The sequence below is a fragment of the Rissa tridactyla genome, chromosome 1 (assembly GCF_028500815.1).
Source record: "Rissa tridactyla isolate bRisTri1 chromosome 1, bRisTri1.patW.cur.20221130, whole genome shotgun sequence".
In the NCBI taxonomy this organism is placed as follows: domain Eukaryota; kingdom Metazoa; phylum Chordata; class Aves; order Charadriiformes; family Laridae; genus Rissa; species Rissa tridactyla.
The window spans coordinates 14105716-14123531 of record NC_071466.1 but is presented as its reverse complement, the minus strand read 5'-3'; the positions used below and the strand labels follow the sequence as shown (position 1 = coordinate 14123531).

Genomic DNA, 17816 nt, shown 5'->3' with positions numbered 1-17816 from the left:
CTAGTGGGGGCTCCACCTCGAGTACTGTCTTCAGTTTTGGGCCCCTCACCACAAAAAAGACACTGAGGTGCTAGAGCGGGTCCAGAGAAGAGCAACCAGGCTGGTGAAGGGTCTGGAGAACAAGTCTTATCAGGAGCAGCTGAGGGAGCTGGGGGTGTTCAGCCTGGAGAAAAGGAGGCTGAGGGGAGACTTTATCGCTCTCCACAACTACCTGAAAGGAGGGTGTAGAGAGGTGCGGGCCGGTCTCTTCTCCCAAGTAACAAGTGACAGGACAAGAGGAAACGGCCTGAAGTTGTGCCAGGGGAGGTTTAGACTGGATATTGGGAAAAACTTCCTCACTGAAAGGGTTATCAAACATTGGAATGGGCTGCCCAGGGAAGTGGTGGAATTGCCATCCCTGGAGGTATTTAAAAGACGTGTAGATGTGGCCTTTAGGGACATGGTTTAGTGGTGGTTTTGTCTATGTCAGGTTAATGGTTGGACTTGATGATCTGAAAGGTCCTTTCCAACCTAGGCAATTCTATGACTCTCTGAAAAATCCTGCAGACAAGCAAATGCAATCCCCTGCAGTAGCCTTTGCCCTCAGGCACGTGTTCCCAAAGTGGGGTGAGTCTGTGGCCAGCTGTCAGCGAACCCTGTTCAGAGCGAGACGGACACCCAGTGATGCTGGGACAGCCACACCTAGTGATGCTGTGTCGCTGCTGTTGGTAGTGCCTACAGTTAAACTGGCCCTGCAGACTAAGATGTTTTGGAAATACAAAAATTGCGAAGAACTAAAAGGAAGAGCGTGGTTGGGACACGCACAGCAAACCGCACGAGAAGGTGGTCCTCAGGGCGTGCCCAGCAGCGTGTTTACCCACCGAGTGACCAGTGGGGAGGCTGCTGCGGAGCCTGTGCTCACCGAGCCGTGTGCCGAGACTGAAAATTGCCGGTGCTTTGCTATGGAGAACTGCTTCCTTCAGCTGGAGAGATCTGAAATGATGCATCCGTAAAAATAATTGCTTAGTCTGTGTCATCTCCCAGCTGTTCCTGTTCTCCCAGGCACCAAATCCTTTTTGTCCTATTTTTATTTTCCCCTCAGTGGGGGATGGCTCCAATGGAGCGCTGATAGTTTGCCATTTTTTGAGAGGTGTTCAGCTTGAATAAAATCTGTGCCTCAGGAAGTGAACAAAAGTGTGCGTCGTTTAAATGTGCGTGTTCTGCAGGGCACTTGGCGTCTGGAGTGTCTGGAATAGAAGCAAACTTCCCACTAACCTCTTCCGCAGATTCCTCTTCCTCATCTTCCTCTTCCATAGATTCCTGACCGAGGTTTCCCTGTTCCTTCTTGTTCCGTGATCCTTTTGGACGGCTCTGACAAAGTCCCTGGTGACTTTCCCAGCTCCGCGTAGCAGATTTCTTTCCGTCCGTCCCACCGGCAGCGCTTCTTCATCAGCCCAAGCCATAATTTCATAATTTGGAAAGCCTTCCCTGAAACTCTTCAGAGTCCTTTTGTGATATTTCCCCCCCCCCCCCCTTCGTTTTCCGCAAGAGTTGAGTCTGTGACACATAAGAGCAATTAACTGGCTGGTAACAACTAAATAGGTAAAAGGTCGGTTGGGTTAGATAATATTTAAGATTACTTCTCTAATGAGATGTTCCATTTCTGCTGCTTTTTCTTACGCTCGCCCTTTGTCTCTTGTCATCTGCAGATTCTGCAGGTCGCAGTAATAATCTCTTCAGAGCCAAATGTTTGTGAATATGAACCTATAGCTTAATGCTAATAAGAGACATTATGTCTTTCAGTTCCCTGAAATGTGCAATTTTGCTGAGTGCTAATTGAGAGGAAAATAGTGTTACACGTTCTGAGTTGTTCCTTACGCAGAAGCTGGAATTGATTTCACAGTTTGACTTAAAAAAAAAAAAATAAAAAAATTTTCTCTAGTAAACAATGAAGTTGGATTCTGACATTTTCTCCCAAATTCCCTTTTACTCGTATTGCATGTGAGAACGCGCATTTGGAAAAACGGTCTGAGGCCTCTGTAGACAGAAACTGTCAAAAATACTGGGAAATAATCGGGAAGTAAATTAATGGCAGTTGCCCAAATGTCAGCTCCTGTGAACTTCCCAGCCGAAGGTGTAACGGTGTCTCTGGGTTGTTAACTGTATTACTCCAACTGTCAGTTGCCTTCAAAAATGTTTTAGAAATAGGGTTTCAAACCTTTTCCTCGCATACGGCAGCTTGTGGGCAAAACTGAATGATTTATCACAAGCATTTTACCAGAAAACCCATGCTGAGACCCTTCTTCAGCAGAGTCCTACGGTACGGTTTCCAAAAGTGCTCATTATCAGGTGAAGTCATTAGAAACCTGCCATTGCCTTCTGATAAGTTATAGAAGCAATTTTTTTTAAAACCAATTTTTCAAGGCATTAATCAAATCGGAGTCAAATATTTAAAGATCAAGGTTTGAATGGGGTTTTATAAATGTCTTCCAGGTGCTAAGAAAATAAAGGAACGGTGTCAAGTGCTCTCGCAATAATACTGGGTAAATAAATGCCCATCTGGGCTGTACACGGCCCCGGCTCCCCAGAACCGAGGGCGAGAAGCGGCAACGCTGCCCGTGCTCTGAAGGAAGAACTTACTCCTGTTTTCAGAACTCAGAGGAATTGGCTCTTGGTCTTCTGTTTTAATCCATCTACGTGAAAGTGTTTACTTATTCACATCCTGACGTTCAGAAAACGGCACATCTAAATACACGCGGCAGAGAAAATGCACCATTCTTTTTTCAGACTATTTATGTTCGGTGCCCGGGTGGTTCGTCTACAGGCTTCAGCCAAAGCAATTCTTGCTACGGTGCTGGGGAGACCTTCTGGCCCCTTCCAGTACCTAAAGGGGCCCACAGGAGAGATGGGGAGGGACTTTTTATCAGCGAGTGGAGCCATAGGATGAAGGGTAACGGTTTCAAACTGAAAGAGGGTAGTTCTAGATGAGATATTAGGAAGAAATTCTTTACTGTGAGGGCAGTGAGGCACTGGAACAGGTTGCCCAGAGCAGCTGTGGATGCCCCATCCCTGGAGGTGTTCAAGGCCAGGCTGGATGGGGCTGTGAGCAACCTGGTCTAGTGGGAGGTGTCCCTGCCCATGGCAGGGGGTTGGAACTAGATGGTCTTCAAGGTCGCTTCCAACCCAAACCACTCTATGATTCAATGATTCTAAATAATTCCTACATGTGTCGCAGGAAGTTCAGCGATGGAACGACTTAGGACTGTTCTTTGCAGGCAGAGATGTTCTCCTAAGGTACCTGGGCAAACTCATTCTTGCTCAGTCTGTTCCAAAGCCCGTAGCGGTTTGGGCAAGAGCAGATTAGAGGAACAAACCCATCGGTTTCTTGGCTGAGGAAGGGCGGCTGGAGCGCAGTGTATTACTGTCTGGGGGCGTTGCTCAATCCACTAGTGGAAACTTAGATGCAGCACATTAAATTACAGCCTATTTATGGATTTGAAGGTGTCCCTGTGATTAAATAGTAACTTGGACACAGTGAACTTTGAGATCTGAACCCTACAGTGAGAAAAAGCAACACACGGTTCCACATTGGTTTGGCCAATTCAAACAAGCTCTGCTATGAACAACCGTTAACCTGGCACTTTCTCATCAGACTGATGTCTGAGGAGAAAAAAAAACTTCTCTGGCACAAAGCGTTCGGCTTAAAATCTAGTGGATAGCTCTTTTGCATAGAAATAAATAAATAAAAAGTAAAAAAAAAGTTACCGTATCGCTCTCTACAATGTTGTCTGTCTGGACTTTGGTAAGGCCTTTGACACCGTCCCCCACAGCATTCTCCCGGAGAAGCTGGCGAATCATGGCATAGACAAGTGTACTCTTGGCTGGGTTAAAAACTGGCTGGATGGCCATGACCAGAGAGTTGTGATGAATGGGGTGAAATCCTCTTGGCGGCCGGTCACCAGTGGTGTCCCTCAGGGCTCAGTTTTGGGGCCAGTTTTGTTTAATATCTTTATCAATGATCTGGATGAGGGGATTGAGTGCACCCTCAGTAAGTTCGCAGATGACACCAAACTAGGTGGGAGTGTTGATCTGCTTGAGGGTAGGAAGGCTCTACAGAGGGCCCTGGACAGGCTGGATGGATGGGCCAAGGCCAATTGTATGAGGTTTAATAAGGCCAAATGCCGGGTCCTGCATTTCGGTCACAACAACCCCAAGCAACGCTACAGGCTTGGGGAAGAGTGGCTGGAAAGCTGCCCCACAGAAAAGGACCTGGGGGTGCTGGTGGACGGCCAGCTTAACATGAGCCAGCAGCGTGCCCAGGTGGCCAAGAAGGCCAACAGCATTTTGGCTTGTATGAGGAATAGTGTGGCCAGCAGGAGCAGGGAAGTGATCGTGCCTCTGTACTCGGCACTGGTGAGGCCTCACCTCGAGTCCTGTGTTCAGTTCTGGGCCCCTCTGTACAAGAGGGACATTGAAGTGCTGGAGCGTGTCCAGAGGAGAGCTACCAGGCTGGTGAGGGGTCTGGAGACCAGGGCATATGAGGAGAGGCTGAGGGAGCTGGGCATGTTTAGCTTGGAGAAGAGGAGGCTGAGGGGAGACCTCATTGCCCTCCACAACTACCTGAAAGGAGGTTGGAGAGAGGTGGGTGTTGGCCTCTTCTCCCAGGTGAATAATGACAGGACCAGAGGAAATGGTCTGAAGCTGCAGCAGGGGAGGTTTAGGTTAGATATTAGGAAGAATTACTTTACTGCAAGAGTGGTCAGGCACTGGAACAGCCTGCCCAGGGAGGTGGTTGAGTCACCATCCCTAGAGGTGTTTAAGAAACGTCTAGATTTGGCATTTCAGGGCATGCTCTAGTGGCAGAGATTGTAGGGGGTTTTTTGTGTGTGTATGGTTGGACTCGATGATCTTAAGGGTCCTTTCCAACCATGAAGATTCTGTGATTCTATGAACTACTTGAAAGAAGGGTGTAGCGAGGTGGGGGTCAGTAAGTAACAGGCGATAGGACAAGAGGAAATGGCCTCAAGTTGCACCAGGAGAGGTTTAGACTGGATATTGGGAAAAATTTCTTCACTGAAAGGGTTGTCTAGCACTGGAACAGGCTGCTCAGGGAAGTGGTTGAGTCACCATCTCTGGAGGTATTTAAAAGACATGTAGACGTGGTGCTGAGGGACATGGTTGAGTGGTAACTTGGCAGTGTTAGGTTGATGGACTTGATGATTTTAAAGGTCCCTTGCAACCTAGACAATTCTATGATTCTATGAATGTGAATGATGTAATTGGCTGCTGTTGGTTGTAAAGCCAGACAGGAACGTAATCCCATCGTCTGTGTGATACAGGGTAAGGACCTTCTCCAGTGTCCTCTCCCTCCTTCCAGCTGTCTGGTCTCTGAGAGAGCCACAGGCAGAAATCAGCAGGACGGAATGGAGCTCCATGTACCTGAGCTGCCCATGGAAATAAAACTTTGGTAACTGGCCTGACGTACCATAGATGTCCAGTCACCTGGGGCTCATCTCATTAGACAGTCTCTGTTGATGACTACAGGAGAGATGGGGAGGGACTCTTTATCAGGGACTGTAGTGATAGGAAGAGGGGTAACGGTTTTAAATTGGAAGAGGGGAGATGGAGATTAGATATTAGTAAGAAATTCTTCATTGTGAGGGTGGTGAGGCACTGGCACGGGTTGCCCAGGGCAGCTGTGGCTGCCCCATCCCTGGAGGTGTTCAAGGCCAGGCTGGATGGGGCTTTGAGCAGCCTGGTCTAGTGGGAGGTGTCCCTGCCTGGGGCAGGGGGCTTGGAACTAGATGGTCTTTAAGGTCCCTTCCAACTTGAACCAGTCTGTGATTCTATGACTTCTCATCCCCATTTGCAGTGTATAGTCTGGTTTTGAATCATTAAGTGGTGGTGGGCTTGATTCTGTGCTCTACTGCACCACTGTTAAATCAGGAATTATCACCAGCTGCACTATGATAAACCCAGACCACGGGGTTTAGGCGCTTTCTGTAGTATCTCTGATCAGAGCAGAGATTCATTAGCCTTCGACTGGGCAAGCTCAAGTCATTGTTTGAGTCGACCCATCAGAGATGCCATGCCTGTGATTTTTCATAAAGTTTGTCCAGTTTTGTGTTCGTTTGGCACTGTGTGTTGCTGCTGCTGTTTGCATTCCTCTCTGCAGGGATCAGCGTACCCACCAGCTGACACTCTCCCATTCCTATACTCCTAAATTTCCCATACGAAAAAGAAGAGAGGAAGAAATGGTAGTAAGAAAATGCGCTAAATACCCAACTTCCATGTGAGCCACTTTTAAAGGTTTCTGTCCAGGGACTGTTGTTTCCCCGACAGCCCCATCAGAGTAAGACTGGGGAAGTGACTTGGTCAGCAACGGGCTGGCAGCTCTTCTACCACCAACTATTTCCAAATTATATCTCAATGAAACGTGTTGGCAGCTGTGTGTACATGACCTTTGTTTTTCCTCCAACGAGAAAAGCTGGTGGCAGCCTGAATCGTTGTTCTTTTTCTGTAAAACAAGTCTTTCAACTGGGAGCCAAAAAAATGCTTTTTGGTGAAGCTTTGAAAAACCGCAAAAGTCCAGCAGCTTACAAGAATTTTCCGTTGCCCAGCTATTCACAAAGTAGAACAGAAATTTTTGGTATGTTTTGGGTAATCCATAGCTCCCAAACATTGCACCTTGTCCTGTCAAATGAACTTATGATTAATAATTCATTTTTTTCTATTTTCATTGGTGCTTTCAGACACTTAAAGCCTTGGACCCTTCTGATTATTCCTTTTGACAAAATACATACATCTCCAACCCCTGTTCATAAGGTGTATCATTCCTCAGTCTTTAGTATTTCTGCTGTCCATCACTCTCTAAAACATTTTCCAAATAACTTGAAGTGTGGTACGTATTGTACACACTATTTTTGGCATGATAACATCAGGAATATGTGTTTTCCTTTGGACACCTCTCACCAGTTCAATCAAGTTTCTACTTTTTAATATCGTTGTAAAAGTACTGAGAACCAGCAGCGTGGCTCTGCCTGCTCTCTGGCAGCAACGGGCTCTTGTTTGAATTGGGGATCGTCAGATGAGGAACCTTTGCCGATTTTGGCTGGAAAAGAGAAGGATGACCTTTCAGGTAAGTATGTCTTGAAAATAAATGGCACTTTGATCCATAGTCTCAGCACATTTGGGGCATAATATGCTCTGCGCAGGAAATACCAGTAAATAAGTAAGCTGTTCAGATACGGGTGCTTTGCAGTTTTCAGTGCTTTTCATGGGGAGTTTCTTATATGGCATTGCACAAATGCCAGGCTGAAACTAACTCCGTTATTTCGTTAGCCAAAGCCCAGCCAGATCTTCAAAAGCTTTAGAAAAAAAACTTATTAATTTTTTTATAATTTCATTCATTCATTGCGTATCATCACACAGATCTGTATCATGAGAGGGTTCCTCAGGCCTGGACTGGATTCAGACACACAACGTCTCTTTGAAGAACTGGTGCACAACTGTCTTGTTGTATGTTTAAATCTTACAGCGGCAAAAGAGTCTGGCTAACTGGCTAACATCCCACATTCTTCTTCTCTTGCCCTTCTGAAAGACAACATTTTGCCATCTTTCTGCTTCTACAGATCTTTCCCAGCTTAAAATTTAGCTTCATTTCTAGAGGCTCCTCAAATTTCTTCATTCGTTCTTTTAAAACTCCCAGATGCATCTCCCCTTAAGTTGAGGATGCTTATATATTTAGTTTGTTCAGATGGCCTTCCATCATCTTTTCTTTCAGTCCTCGTTCCTCCAGCTGAGTCTAGTAATTTTCCTGAATTTTCCTGTAAAAGGTTCTTTGATTTCCTCATTTTCATTACTCATTTTACTGCAAACCAAGCCAAACCGGTATTTAAAATCTTCGTATTTTGTGTAAGTGTGATGTAGTGTATTTTGTCTTAATGGAAATATTGCTTCCGAAAACAATTTACATTTTTGCTGTGGTCTTGAATATTAATGAGACTTCATTTACTCACAAACTGGAGCTGTTTGACAGTCTGGTATTATTTTTATCCAGATTTTTCCAGGAAGCTGGCAGCAGTATATGCTGGAAAGCAGTTCTTCAGTATCTCTTTCACTGAAATTGGTGGTTCATCAACACTGTCTGTAATTTCTGTTTCGCTTGCACAGCAATAGAATTCAGTATGAATTGCAAATAAAAGGAATCTCAGCATTAGGCAGTTTTTTGGCACATGGAGTTGAATTAACTCTGCTCGGTTTTATAACGTTTTCCTATGTTATAGAAAAATATAAAGAATTTAGGCCCTTACCTAAAACAAGCTGTTTGAAGTTAAAGGTTTTTTTCCCCTATTCCAAAGTAGTTACACAATGAGCCAGCAGCGTATCTAAACAGCAGTACCAAAACAGGGGCTTTCGAAGACAGAATTTTAAAATTATAAAGTATTAATGTAAAGCACGTAAAGCACCTGAGATCAGGCTCTGCCCCAGGTGAAATCTATAGGTCTGGCAAAAGAGGCAACACGGGTGGCTTCCAAATATGTGCTTTGTCTATTTATGTTCCCCTCACGGACCTGCATGGCTTAAAGCGTAAGAAAGAGCGAGCTCAAACTTCTCATTTCAGGAGTCCCAAGGGCTATTTCTATGGCCAAGAATAAGCAGAGCACAGATAAGCTCTTTATGCTGGGAGCTGTGACATGGCTAAAGGCCCCTGTTGTTCTTGTTCTGTGCAATCTAGAGAATTTCTCTTGGCTGATTATATTTTCAAGGGAATAATTCCAGTTATTAGCCCTCTGTACATCACAGAATTGAAAGTATTTATCTTACTTAATTTATAGTGCTGCAACAGGGTCTCTGCTGCACACAATTTAACTATGCGAAACCAACCGGTATATTTTAGAATATGTTTAGAGTACAATATTTTGTAATACAGTCAATTTACAATATAGCTAAATAGGTAGGATAATGATTATCTTCCTGAAACCTTGGCGTTAAAAATACATGCTGTTGGCAATGTGCCTAAACGCATTAAGCAACTAGTTGCAGATTTTAGTTCTAAGAAACTCATGGGTGATTACTTGCTTTTATTTCCTTAGTCGGGTGAGGGTCTTAAGTATGCCTGCTTTGCTGTGTCCTGGCATATTTTTTTAGGGTATTTTCAGAATGTCTTTGCAGTTCTTCAAGGTGCGAATTTAAGCGGTCTTCAAACTCTCTCGTATGTTTCTCTTCCTCTTGAAGGAACTTCTCTGTTGTTGCAAGGAAGGACCTCTCAGGGGGATACTAAGCAATGAACAGAACATCACAGTCGGTAAAAGCAGCAAGTACTACGACATGTTTGCATTATCAAATTTTAGATTTGAAAAACATCTTAGCCTAGAGCAGCTAATAGTGCTATAATGCTTTATGTCTCTCCAAGAGCACACGAATTTGAGCATAGATTTTTGAAGCCATTCTGGTGCCGAAATGACATAATGCGAACATGATGTTTGACGACCTGTGATATTCACAGCATTAGGATGTAGATTTGCCATGAAAAATTTAAATATCCCATTAGACAGAATTAAGCTGCTTCGCAATCTCTAAAGTCTTTGGATCAGCTAGAGGTTATGTTCGTCACTTGTGTAATTTAGACCAGGACAGAGGACAATAATCTGTTTTTTGGAATTACAGAATATAACTAGATGAGTACTGCTGATTGCCTCCTGTAATTTAGCTCTCTGCTTCTGTGATGTGGTGCTTTCTGAGAAAAAGAAGAAAACCTATGCTCATTTCAGTACTATCAGCTTCAAGCCCTGATATTCTGGAAAATGTACTAAATTTTATTCGCTGCAAGTAGTTCACTGAAAAATCTTCTTTCCATTTAAAAAGCATTTCGTAGACTGAGACATAAACCATACCGAAATCAGTCTTAAAATGGTTGTCGTGGGATGCAGAGTTGTAGAAAGCAAAGGACATGAGCGAGTCTTTGCTGGAACAAGTTCTAAATTTTTAAGTAGCCATTTTTGTTAATTCTTTTTGCTAGTACTTAATATGCACTCATTGGAATGTCTTTATCAAAATAAATATGAGCTATTTTTCCTTTGCCTGAAGATATTATGCTTGTTTAAATAAATTCAATGTTTATTTGTATAGATAAATACAATTATATGACATGAATTTTTAAGTCAACTGAGAAAAAACTTAGTATAGGAGCTCTAATACTGTATAAAAGAAAGATAATTTTCTCTCTTTATATGATCATATATTGAGAAAGATGACTGACATTTATGATCTTAATTAAAACATGTTAAATAGTTTTAATAACTGATTATTAGTCTAGAATCTCTGGTTTTGTTTTTCCTAGAATGTAAAAATGAGAGTTTATCTGTCAGCACATCAAGTAGGAATGGCTTCAAACAATGTAAATATTCAAATGTTTTGTGGAAAAGGCCAATTCTATTACACCTGTAAATTTTGATTCTAGGCTCCATTGTATCAGAACGGGGTATTCCCTATTTCCACGGCAGCTGGAGGCAGATTTGGTCTTTGCTTTAAGCCTGGTTTAAAACTGCCCTTTAGCAGCCTTTCAGGCCAAAAGATAATACCTAGAGAAATGCTTTGAAGGACTATTTTGGTCAAACTCTTTGCAGCAGACCTGGAGATGAAATTTAGAGATTTCCTATAGCAAACCCCTTTTCTTTTCAAAGTACAGCAAGTAAGCGATAGCCGGAAATAAATTCTGAACATAATACCATCCTCTAGAGGGAGACAGACTTTCTAAGGTAGGGCTCCTAAAATAAAATTCACAGCTAAAGCAGAATCTTCCTTTTCTGTCCCTCCAAATTAGTGTTTTAACAGGGCAGGGAAGAAAAAGTGACATAATTTGCCATGAAGGAGTAAGGAACCCAAAGGTATTGGAACATTTTGTGCCACAACACTCTTCTATCAATCCCTGCACTAGCAGAGATGAGAAAGAATGTTAATCTTCCAATGTTCGAGAAACTCTGGAGGGGGATCACCATCCTCAAAAACATAGGCATGATCTCCCACCCAAAAATCATCACTGTTTTCCTATGGATCACAGAACGGTTTGGGTTGGAAGGGACCTTAAGGATCACCTAATTCTGACCCCCCTGCCATGGGCAGGGACACCTCCCACTGGACCAGGCTGCTCAAAGCCCCATCCAGCCTGGTTTTGTTGAAGATTTTGAATGCCATGGCTACATTCACATTTATTCCTTCATGGGTGAGGTCACAAGAATATCTCCCTGTGATGTTTGGATTCAATGATAGAGTTGGCAGTACTAGTTTCATAAGTATTTGAAAAATTATGTATTATGAAAAAGACATTGGATTTGGAGGCTTTATTTAAAGAATCACCATGTGTTTCACTTACTGAATACCAGCTCTGAAACCACCGATTCAATACTGAGCAAATAAAATACTTCCAGCGAGAAGTGTAAGAAACTGGGAAAATGTGAATCTGAAATACAAATTTAATAGGTGTCATCACCTAGAGAAAAGTCCTGTCAGGCTTTTCCATATGGACGGCAGATTGACATGAGTGCTATTCTTCAAAAGTGTTATATCAAGTTATGAGAGATTCTCAGAGATTCATTGGAACAATGTTTACAATTGATGACTTCTCATTCGAAACATATTGGCCTCATGATCAAGCTATCTTCCTAAAATGCTAGTGTCCTACGCTTCAACTGGTACTTACTTTGATGTATTTTTTCTTGAAATACACTGTAAACTGCAAATGAGACATTTCTGAATTTCCTCAGAGCTGAGAGAAGAATGTTTATCACTTAGAATAAGCAGATCATGGTTCCCTACAGCTCCTTACCCGAGGGTCAGACATCACTATCATTTTAGATAGGTCCCTAATGCACTGCTTTTTATGCACTTTGAGAGAAGGTTGTATATAAACAGGTCTAAAAGGCAACATTTCTTGTTAGCAACTAAGCTTTGCTTTCAAGCCTGTGGTCTGTTCTTTCACTATGTTCTTTATTGTCTTTACTTTCAGTGCCTGAGGAAGAAAAAACACAAAGAAACTGCTTTAATCCATGTCTGAGATGAGATTCATGGTCCCTAGTTTTGAATTTCTTTTCCTCAGATAACACTTTTATGTCTTTAGGTTTTCTAACTGGAGCTGGATTGAAATAGGTTCATTGGTAAGCTTTCAACCTAACATTTTGGGTAGTTAGGCAACAATAACTCTACTTTTTCGTTTCTCCAGTGTCAGCTGATCCCAGATTTCTTTGGGGAAGACCCGTAACGAGAATCACTTTTTTGCCTTATCATTTGCTTGAAATGAAGGAGTGCACCTGATAGAGGCGCGTATTTCCACATATGAAATCTGTGCTAAATATGTCTTCTCCCTAAGCAAGAACTACCCAAAGTGCTTATGGGCACTTCAGGAAGCTGGGTGTATTCTCTCTCGCAGAATGCCTAATTCATTTGCCTAGAGTTATCTCTTTCTTGCCCCATGAGTTGTCCCAGCATTCTTGGCTGCACCTTCATCAGGGCAGCAAGAAGCCTTTCACACTTGGGATATTCTAACATTTAGTGGTCAAATCATGAGTGGTCAAGTCCCACAGTGTTAAAGTCTTCTCACGTTTAGCCCCTTCTGCTTTCCAGGAAAATTCTTGTAACGCCAAGACTAGAAAATTGGCCTTGCTAATTTTAGTCTCTCTGTGACTTTGGGGGGCTTTTCGGGGTATTTTCCTCTAACCCGACACTGCAATACATCTCAGGCAGCAGGTACAGATGCCTGTCTTCAACACACTTCTGCTCATATATGACAATCAAAATTGAGAAGCCTAGAAATTGCCAAGCCATATAGGAAGGATTTTAGAGGGCCTAAGTACCTAACCAGCTAGGTAATAGCAATACCTAAGAGAGGCATGGACCACAGAATGTCTCAGGGTAGGCTCAAGACTGTCAAAATCATTCCTAATAATGTCCAGTGGTAGAATTTCCACAACTTTCCATTGCAATCTATTTATTAAGCAATTTCCCATCCTTAACGTTAGAAAGTTTCCTGATGCTTAATTTAAATTTCCCTTGCTACAGCTTAAGTTTTTCTTGTCTTTCCAAGTCTTGAAAGCAAAACCAGACAATGTCTGTCCATCATCGGAAGAGAAACATGAGAAGGTAAAGTTAAAGATGCAGATTGTGAAGTACAACATACAAAACTGCTTGCTCCACCTGAAATGGAGAAATTGTGTAGAAACGTACTATTCTGAAGGGGCAAATAATTTTATTGCCCATTTAAAAAAAAATATTTATTTTTCTTGAAGCTGGACATTGGACTGTTCTATGGAATAGTTTTCCCAGAGACCAGGAATGGATCAGGCAACTATTTTCTGAAGTGGTTTATTTCAGAAAGAGAGCACACCCCAAAGCACTCTCCAGAGAAAAATATTTGCCTAGATTTGGAAAGCCTTGAAACAAGAATTTGGGGGGTTTGGGGAACTTCCAGTGAATCCCAGCTGAACTTTCTAGTTACTTAAAGGCAGTAGTGACTTTCTCTACATGTGTAACCTCTAAGTAGGAATGTGAAAGGGAACCTTTATTAAGGTTGTATGAAGACTCTCTACTGGGAGGAGAGATGTAAGTCTTTGTCTAAAGCCCTAGAGACTATTTTCTCTCTTCCCTAAATACCAACAGAGTAATTTTGGTACGTATCAGGACATCACCTGCAATTCTGATGTTTTCAGTTGGTGCTACAAATATTCTTCAGAAAAATGGTCCCTTATAACATCTTCAGAAATTTTGAACATACTGGAGATTTCACTTAGGTGAAACATCATTCCCGAAAACTCTGTCAAAGAACTCTAGTTTACAATATATTGTGTGCTTTTTTCCTCTTTCTCCTTGATGCAATGGCTTTCCATTTGAACACAGAGCTCTAGAGTAACAGACTGTTGAGTCATCTCTGCACTAAAGCTGTGGTACCCAATGTCAGTCTGAGTGATGATTTAATTCTGGCGATCTTCTGAACTTGTACCTGCTTCAAAGACACTGATCTGGACTTAGACACTGTATGAGAAATATCCCTTGCTTAATAGTTTAATTATGTACTTTGCCCACACACCAGCTGGAAAGTGTTTTCCTTATAATCTAGTCAACTGTCTTGGCATCAACCCTGTCCTGAGTGCCAGCTGGGAAATAGTTTCCTTGCAGCTTGCAAAAGTGTCTCAGAATGGACATTTTCTTTGGGCTGGCTGGGAACAGAAGCTTTGTGATCTGGTGTCTCTGTCTGACACTTCTGACAGAAGAGAGGAGGAGAACTGGTGTATACCAAACTCTCCTAAAAAAGTCCAAACAATTCTGTCTACAATCATCAGTTTAAAGAGGAAAGCTCTCAAGCCGTAAGAAATCAAAAGCCATTTACTTAAAATTCCTGTGAAGCCTAAGAATCTAAACATGCAAGTGAGGTCAAACAGCCAGGACTGCGTGGTTCTCACTGTTCTCTGACTACTGGGGCACAGCTGCCGGGACCACGGTCAGTGAAGGGCTGCACTGCAAGCCCAGCTTCCCGGGCAGGCCAGCGCTATGGCGCTCCCTTATCAACAGTGAGATCCTGGACTATGGAGACAGTCTTCCAGCCGCCACGTTTCCAGTAGGAAAGGATGTGTGCCCATTTCTGAAGTGGACAGCAGAACTGGGGACCACCACAAACTGATTGAAGATGATTGTTGGTGTCATGATGTTCACTTCTACTTAAGCGGCAAGAAAATTGCCTATTGGTTCCCCCCAGTAAATGCTGAAGTCTTCCCTCTTCTCCCTCTACAGGCTCAGCCACACACCTGCACCTGAAGGAGACCTTCAGGGTCTCCTGGGTACACAGATGCATGAATCACAGCTGGACAGAGAGATGGCTACAGTCCGCTCCTCACTAATCTCTTAGTTCCATTATTTAATGATGGTGTGGTTGCACGGTTTGAGGTCTGGAAAATAAGTGCTAAGTTTTCAAGTGGAAACAAATAGTGGCCTGTAGTGGAGGCCTAAGGAAGAATAGAAGATACTAAGAAAGAGGATAAAGCGCAAATTTAGAGAGAGATCTAAAGTCAAAGAAGTATGGAAAGTTTTTCCTAAGAAGTTGCCCTAGGCAAAGTGGGATTTATCCCACTTTGTCATGGAGGTTGGTAATCTCCAGCCTACGGAGACTGAAAGAAAGAATGCCGCATTATTACTCTTTCATTTCAAGAAAAATAGGGATTACAGCAGTTATCGTTTCTGTTCCTTTTCAAATACAATAGCTAACACATAGAAAATAGTTGTTGCAATTCCTCTAATTTCATCCATCAAACAAACGCTGTAGAAACTTGATTTGTTCTAAGAGCACTTAAGGCAGTAAGTTTGCAGGCATTATAGAAATACACTTAAAGCAGAGTGCCCTTGCAGAAGGCAATAAGAAGCAGAGTGCCCCAATATAGAAGGCAATGAGCTAAAATGTAGAAATCTCTCCCACAATCACATAACGGCAGGTAATTATCACCATTGTTATTAGAACAGAGGTATGGCCCAGTAGGGGATGTTTAATCTCCAGAAAAACTGCATTTATGTGAGGATAAGGTATTTCCATTTTTGCTGGGCTGGCACTGTATAAATAATAATGACACCAGGGGTGATCTAATTTTTGGCTCCTCCGAGGCTGCAGCTGGTCCACAGATGGATCTTTGAGAATATATGTTATAGGAAAATAGTTACTTACTGATAATTTGATTTCTTTTGCAGTGTAAGTAGGGCTCAGTAAGCTGCCTGTTCTGCCCTTTTCAGGAAACGGCCCGCCAAAGCCCACAGGATACCCCCCTGGGGCTAATGGAGACTGATCGTCTGTTTTCTTCTCATGACCTCTGGGAAGTGTACGAGAAGATGGAGTGCTATCACTTTCTGAACCAGCGATATTGCCTGGGCCATAGAAAGTAGGACTACTGTTTCTGTGGTAGCCACTGGCTGGGAACACAGCACTCTGTTGCCATTCAATTTCCCATGCTTCTTTCTTTTGGAAAGTTCTAAAAGAGAAAAAAAAATCGAAGTATGAAAACCAGTTCAAACTCTAAGCTACGACAGCAGAGCCAAGAAGGTTTTTTTGTTTTATTTGTTTGTGCAATTTTGATTACTTAGCAAATTTTTACAAATACACTTTTATTATTTTTAAATTTTTAAAATACACTTTTTAAAAAATTGTACAAGAACGTGCTTTTGTAACACTAAGTGAAATCTTCAAGCTTACAAAAGAATTTTAAAGTATTTTATTATGATGTTCCATAGTTCTTGTATCCCACTTACAGTGATCAGAATGGACGTGAAAGCACGTATTTGTAGTTGTGTAAAGCAAAAACTATAATGCTTAACAGCAACTTAAAGAAAAAAAGCAAGCTATTTTCTACCCATTCAGAATATCTTCTTTTCCTGACAGTTAACCAAACAGTTCTGAAACCATAATGTTAAGAGCAGGGAATTTTGAAATGAGCTTGCCCAGATGTCTGCTGAATTAGACTGATTTTCAAATGCATCTTTACTTCTATTGTATACTAAAACATGCAAAAAATTTTTTAAATTATTTCAGATTTTATCACATTTCTGCTACAATATTTCTGACCGAGGTAAAAATTTCCATTGTACTGAGGTCTGTGCTTATGACAAAATTGAAATTTTAGTCTTGGGAGGTAACTACTGTTCTTAACCGTGACAGCTGTTTGAAAAGATCCTATCACTGAAAATATCCTAAAACACTTTACTAATTTGAAATGCAGCTATAAAAGCTTTTAAAGATCAAGTTCCCTGCCATTAAAATATAATTGCCATAAATATCCAAGACTATGTGCTGGTAAGATCCAAGGAAAATAGCTTTTTTTTTTTTTTTAATAAAAAAGAAGAATTTGCCAAGCACAGGGAATGGACAGTGTTTTCTGCAGAAAGATCACACTATAATTTTCTAATCTTAATTTAAATATTTGGTGTTGGGAGAGTGTGGCTGTGCGGTCCTAATGGATCCTGCTTGTACATACGCCCTGAAACATGAAACTGAGTACTCCATAAATGGACTGTGCAGAACAACTCAAAGAACTAATGAAGAACATATTTTTCTCTGATTATAAAAGAAGTAGTGATTAAGATACTCTGAATGCTACAGGAAAGCAAATTATAAGCATGATGCCATAATATTATTACTATAATATTATTATTATACATTCTAACATAAAACTCTCTGAGAATATTCACGAAACCTTCCAGTTTTCTAAATCACCTAAAAATGTTTGCCTTTATGGGGGCAGAGTTTTCTCCTTTCTTTTATGCTTTACTTTAAATAAATATATTCTGCTCTTTGGGCACAGGAAAATACCTTTTCTCCTTTTTTTCCCCCTATTTTAAAATCCATTCCACCTATTGTTTGGATGAAGGGCGCAGTGAAAAAAAACTGCCACAATTGAAGATAGATGGCATGAATAATAAAATCGCAGAGTTTTTTTTCATCTTGTGTTCTGACCTTTTTGGAAGTAATTTCCTCTGTAAACCCACAGTAAAGTCTATGTGATCTGTGTTCCTTTTTTTTTTTCTTCCCAGAACTGCTTCTCTATGCCTTTAATAACAGTTGTTACTGTTATGTTATAGCTTACTTCACCAAGACCAGAATTCTCAGACTTGGGTGCCTACAGTTATGGTAGCTTTTAGACAGTAAAAACAGATACATCCCCCCCCCCCTTCCCCCGAAAGGACTGATTTTTTTAAAGGAACTCCACTTCCTACTGTAATCCATAGGATTGCTGGGGCTGTCTGCTGTCTTGGAAAAACATGACACCTACATTTAGGTGCTTTGATATGGATACCATGCCTTCATTTCA

General features: G+C 41.8%; 1 protein-coding gene across 1 annotated transcript in view; it reads right to left on the bottom strand.

Annotated features, from left to right (window-relative positions):
* Positions 1-9087: 9087 nt before the first annotated feature.
* DEUP1 (deuterosome assembly protein 1) overlaps positions 9088-17816 on the bottom strand; it is a 42510-nt gene continuing 33781 nt past the window's right edge. The window contains exons 12-13 of the mRNA XM_054187878.1: positions 15683-15824; positions 9088-9258 (exon numbers count right to left, since the gene is read on the bottom strand). Of these exons, the coding sequence (XP_054043853.1) occupies positions 9088-9258; positions 15683-15824 (313 nt within the window). The remainder of the gene's footprint in view (positions 9259-15682; positions 15825-17816) is intronic.